At 52.9% G+C, this 6,213-nt stretch overlaps 1 protein-coding gene across 1 annotated transcript in view; it reads right to left on the minus strand.

The window, feature by feature from the left end:
• Positions 1–5,955, minus strand: part of LOC147101849 (uncharacterized) — a 136,387-nt gene extending 130,432 nt beyond the window's left edge. The window contains exon 1 of the mRNA XM_085965844.1: positions 5,370–5,955. Within this exon, the coding sequence (XP_085821970.1) occupies positions 5,370–5,584 (215 nt within the window). The 5' untranslated portion in view covers positions 5,585–5,955. The remainder of the gene's footprint in view (positions 1–5,369) is intronic.
• Positions 5,956–6,213: the final 258 nt, after the last annotated feature.

The raw sequence follows: 6,213 nt of genomic DNA on the forward strand, positions 1-6,213 counted from the left end.
TGGACAGCATGTACTGGCGTAGCTCTTCACTCATGAAGGACGCCCCCCTATCCGTATGGATGTAGCTCGGCATACCGAACAGGCAGAACAGGCTGTTGAGGCATTTAATGACCATGGCGCTGGTCATGCCTGGGCAGGGGAAGGCGAATGGGAAACGGGAGTATTCGTCCACAATGTTCAGGAAGTAAACATTGCGGTCGACTGACGGGAGGGGGCCCTTGAAATCTAAGCTGAGCCGCTCAAAGGGCCGTGTAGCTTTGATTAAGTGGGCTCTATCTGGGCGGTAGAACCGAGGCTTGCACTTAGCGCAAGTGCAGCAGTTCCTGGTCAGAGACCGAACTTCCTCAATCGAGTAGGGTAAGTTGCGGGACTTTATGAAGTGGAACAGCCGCATGACCCCTGGGTGGCAGAGGTCGTTGTGGAGGGTCTGTAGCCGATCCCCGGTGGCGCTGGCACACATCCCTCGTGAGAGGGCGTCGGGGGATTCGTTAAGGGCCCCTGGCCGGTAAATGATGTCATACTCGAAGGTGGAGAGCTCGATCCGCCACCTGAGAATCTTATCATTTTTAATCTTCCCCTTCTGTTTATTATTAAACATAAACGCTACCGACCGCCGGTCGGTAAGTAGGGTGAAGCGTTTGCCAGCTAGGTAGTGGCGCCAGTGGCGCACTGCCTCCACGATGGCTTGGGCCTCCTTTTCCACAGAGGAGTGTCTGATCTCGGGCCCTTGGAGGGTCCTCGAGAAGAAAGCTACGGGCCGCCCCGCCTGGTTGAGGGTGGCCGCCAAGGCAAAGTCAGACGCATCGCTTTCCACTTGAAAGGGAGTGTTCTCGTCCACTGCCTGTAGCGTGGCCCGCTCAATATCCCGCTTAATGCTTTTGAAGGCGGCGTGGGCCTCAGCAGAGAGCGGAAAAGAGGATGCTTTCAAGAGGGGGCGGGCTTTGTCGGAGTAGTTGGGGACCCATTGGGCATAATAAGAAAATAACCCCAGGCACCTTTTCAGGGCTTTGGGAGTGTTGGGCAGGGGCAGCTCCCGTAGGGGACGCAGTCGGTCGGGGTCTGGTCCGATTTCCCCATTCTCCACCACGCTGCCTAGTATGCAGAGGCGCGTGGTGTTGAAAGTGCACTTGTCCTCGTTGTAAGTGAGGTTGAGTTTTTGTGCGGTTTTCAGGAACCTCTCGAGGTTCGAGTCGTGATCCTGCTGGTTGTGACCGCAGATGGTGACATTGTCGAGGTAGGGGAAGGTTGCCTGCAAGTGGTGGTCATCGACCATGCGGTCCATCTCCCTCTGGAAGACCGAGACCCCATTCGTCACCCCAAAGGGGACTCTGAGGAATTGGTAGAGGCGTCCGTTCGCCTCGAAGGCGGTGTACGGGCGATCCTCTGGTCTGATAGGGAGCTGGTGGTACGCTGACTTGAGGTCGATGGTGGAGAACACCCGGTATTGGGCAATTTGGTTCACCATTTCTGATATGCGGGGTAGCGGGTAGGCGTCTAGTTGGGTGTACATGTTGATCGTTTGGCTATAGTCGATCACCATCCGTTTCTTCTCGCTACCCCTCACCACCACCACTTGGGCACGCCACGGGCTGTTGCTGCGTTCAATAACGCGCTCCCTCAGCAGCCTGTCCACCTCGGTCGCGATAAACCGCCTGTCCTCCCAGCTGTACCTCCTGCTTTTGGTCGCTATTGGCCGGCAGTTGGGAGTAAGGTTTGCGAATCGCGAAGGCGGCTTTACCTTCAGGGTAGCCAGACCGCACACTGTGAGGGGCGGCTGGGACCCACCGTAATTGAGCGTGATGCTTTGGTGGTGGCACTGGAAATCCAGGCCCAAGATCACGCTCGCACATAGACTCTTCATGATTAGTAATTTAAAATTATCGTATACAGTTCCGTTAACGGACAATTGTACCGCGCAGTAACCCATAATGGTCGATGTCTGGGTTTTATCAGCCATAGAGATGGTGCCCCGAGCAGGGACCACCGTTAGAGAGAGTTGTTGTGCTAGTTCAGGGTGGATAAAACTCTCCGTGCTTCCACTGTCAATTAAACATTTAACCCCGCACCCGTTTACCTCGATGTCCACCATTGATTTGGATAGCGGGTGCGGTCTGGTCTGGTCCACTGTGACCGATGCCACTGTAGGGCCCTGATCGAGACAAGATGGCGTCCACGCTGTCTGCTCACAAGATGGCGGACCCCACGAGGTCGGGCAAGATGGCGTCCAAGATGGCCGCTCCCACGGCGCACACGCGGCGGTGGTGGGTTTTCCAGCGGGGTTCCCTCTGCACACCTTCCCGAAGTGCCCCTTCTTACCGCACTTAAAGCAGGTGGTGCCTTTCGCCGGGCACAGGTTTCTGGTGTGCTTCGGCTGCCCGCAGAAGTAGCAGTTGGGGCCCCGACGCGTCGCGGCTGTCGTAGGGCTTCTGGGGGGAGAGCGGGGCCCCGACGGTGTCGGGCTGCCGGGCGGGGAAGATGCCTTCCAAGATGGCGGCGCCCTTGGTGCACACGTGGCGGCGTGGGCGGCGCGGGCTGAAGAGTAGGCATCCGAGTTTCTCTGGGCCACATCCAGGGATCGCTCTGTGTCCACAGCCTGTTTCAGGTCCAATCCTGTTTTTTCCAGTAGTCTCTGCCAGATGTAAGTGGAGCTGAGGCCTGTGATAAAGGCATCACGAACAAGCTCGTCAGTGTACACTGCGGCTTTTACATCTTGGCACTTGCAGTCTTTGCCAAGCGTTTTCAGGGTGACTAGGAATTCATCCAGCAATTCCCCAGGTCGCTGTGTGCGAGTAGCGAGCAGATGCCTAGCGTACACCTCGTTCGTAGGCTGCTGGTAATGCGCCTTTAGGATGTCGTAGGCGGCCGGGTACGTGTCGGCGTCTTGGATGAGGGGGTAAACCCGGTGGCTTACCCAATTCCGCAGGATTCCGAGTTTCATACTTTCAGCGTCCGTAGCATCTGTGATGGCTGCGGAATTGTCCAGGAAGAATTCCATACACTTAAACCAGTGTCCGAATCGTGCCGATGCGTCCGAAGCATGCGGGTCCAAATCCAAACGTTCGGGTTTCAAGAGTTGATCCATTGCGTTGAAAATTGAGTTAATAAAATTGATGTGCCTCAATGAATCCGAGACTCAACGTTAACGGAGCAAAGCAAGGCTTTTATTAACTCAGAAAGTAATACACAGTGGAGAAGTGTCTCTCATCCAGAGATCTGCTGTACTGCCTGTGAGACACGCTGGGGCCTGCTTAAGTAGGGGCCAGGTATGGGCGGAGCCCTACACACAATACAATACAGGTAAGGAAATGAAACTGAAACTAAACTCCCCTGCTTGTCACAGTCACAGGCACAATCAAACACAGAGAATACAGAGTGCCTGATGAATGGCATATTTCATCACAGGATATTAAGCGAATAAAAGCACATTCCCGTTGGTGGGGAGCAGAAGCGCGCTTGTAACAGTGGTCCCTCGCTCCGAGCACAAGGCAAGTAGCAGGAGACAGGGGGGGGCTCGAAAAATGTAACACCACGATCTGTCAGCATTGAGCCAGAGGACGCCAGGATGTGGCACCATTGGGGAGGGTACGGGGGACTGGCAGCATTAGGGCGAGGTCTTAGGGTTTGGTGGTACTGGGACTTTAAATAGAACACCTGCACTGCAAGCTATAGCTAAGTCTCACAGTTTGGGAACACTGGGGGTACTCTTTCAATGTCTAAGTGTTATGGATGGCGTGGATGTCCTGTACTGTACAAGTGACAGAAAGTACAGTGTGTGATAGCACTGGGGGTGGGTCCCAAGGTCTGGGAATATTGGCAACAGATGGTCCTAGAATCAGAGGCACTGTAGAAGGAGGGGTCCCAGGGTCTGGGAGCAGCGAAATAGACACAAGGGTCTGGTCGTATTAAGGTGACCCAGAGATGGGCAAGCCCAGTACAAGATAGCTCAACCCACCCCTGAAGTTTCCCCACCATCAGCTCAGGTTCCAGGCTGAAGTTCGATTTTACGTGCAAAAATCCTCTGTTACTGCTTGCCGGCAAATAGTTGTCAACTGCAATATTTAAAATGCTTGTCGTGCTTAAATCTAGCACAGGCTGACCACTCAATGGCTGGACACAGGCCAGGAGTTGGTCATGGGGCTGATGGCTGGGAGCATGGCAGGCAGGAAGGGCCAGGAACACACTGGGTCCAGGAGTGGGTCACCACAGGTTAGCCAGATGGTTGAAAGGGGAATAAAAGGACATGGGAACGGGGGTGGTGGGATTAGGACTGCTGCTCGTGTGGAGGAGAAACAGCGACACGGACTGGTCACACTGAATGTCCTTCCGTATTATAATTTCTATATGATGTAATATAATTCTACCTAACAGAAACTCCCTTATCTTCTTGTTTCTCTCTTACACACACACTTCTTTTCCTACATTACAACAATGACTACACTTCAAAAAGTACTTCATTGGCTGTAAAGCACTTTGGGACATCCGGGAGTCATGAAAGGCACTATATAAATGCAAGTCTTTCTTTTTTCTCTCTTCTACATATACTCGCACACACAAACATATACACAAACGCACAGGCACACATACACATATACACAAACAAGCATGCGCACATACACACATACACCCAAACACAAACACATGCATACACGCACATCCACCACCTTAAACATTCACTCCCTCCACCACCGGCACACCGTGGCTGCAGGGTGTCCCATCTACAAGATGCACTGCAGCAACTCGCCAAGGCTTCTTTGGCAGCACCTCCCAAACCCGCGACCTCTTCCACCTAGAAGGACAAGGGCAGCGGGTGCATGGGAACACCACCACCTCCAAGTTCCCCTCCAAGTCACACACCATCCTGACTTAGAAGTATATCGCCGATCCTTCATCGTCGCTGGGTCAAAATCCTGGAACTCTCTCCCTAACAGCGCTGTGGGAGCACCTTCACCACACGGACTGCAACGGTTCAAGAAGGCAGCTCACCACCACCTTCTCAAGGGCAACTAGGGACGGGCAATAAATGCTGGCCTTGCCAGCGACACCCACATTCCAAGAACGAATAAAAAAAAACACACAAACAAGCATGTTCACATACACAAACACACACGTGCACACACATACACACACAAACGCACACACGTGTGCTTGCCACTTTCACATTGACAGTAGGTTTTCTCTATATTATGTCACAATATACCACAGGTAGGCAGGGATGTAATTACATAGATAGATAGCACAGAAGTTGAGTCTGTCCTGTGCCCAATCTGAAGAGTCGAAGTGGTGCAAATAAAACTGGATCAGTGTCTATCGCCAGTAAACCTGTCAGTCAGACCCCCGCTATCACATATGGAGAGAATTTGGGCACTCACCGCGTCTCTCCCGAAGCCATGGACCTGCAGAGAGCTAAGAGAAGCTGTTGGCAGCTGGGATCCTCCAGGAAAGACCCGACCAGCTTCTCCTTATCCTGGTGCAGCCCCAGCACCAGACTGTCCACCGTTTGCTGGACCCCTTTCTGGTCTGCAGACAGCAACTGCGAGAAGCAGCTGTGCCCGTCCGCACCTTCTGCACCGCCGCACCGCAACATCCTGGGGCGTCCAGCAAGAGATGGGACTTTATCTGCCTTTCGCTGTATAAAAATCACACCTCCCGAGGGAACCGAGAGCTCAGAATCTGGGCAATGTGTAACAGACCCGAGTGCGTCGATCTTACGCTCGGTGCAATTAAGGTCGCAAATGCGGCGCACTGCGCTGTAATGAACCCACTGGCGTTGCACGGGGGCAACAATCAAATTTGGGCGGAGTGCAGCATTCTGCTCCCTCTCTAACTTGTGCCGCTTTTCCGGGCTACTGAGACTTTCTTAAGCAATTGCACATATTTCACACGTTGACAGGTCGCTGTCGGTCCACCCCTTGTTGTTCCAGAATGAAAAATGTCCCCGAGTCTCCAATCAGGCTCAGGGAGCCGCCCAGCTCCTGACAGGCACGGCTGGCAGAAGTGGCCATGAGAAGGGCCATGGTTACTGGTTTCATGTTTTATGATTGCGCCCGCCCCTCCCGCCTTAAACAAGCTGTAAATTTCTTAAGGTTTGTTTCACATTTTAGACTAAAAAAAAACATCAGCCCTGCACAGTCTTATCCAAAAAGTGATACAAATTACTGTGACATCTATTTTTTTTACCTTAAGAATTGTTACTCCCCATTTACTCTGTACTAA

Source organism: Somniosus microcephalus, chromosome 23 (assembly GCF_052327205.1).
Source record: "Somniosus microcephalus isolate GS21.2 chromosome 23, FLI_Smic_1.0, whole genome shotgun sequence".
NCBI lineage: Eukaryota > Metazoa > Chordata > Chondrichthyes > Squaliformes > Somniosidae > Somniosus > Somniosus microcephalus.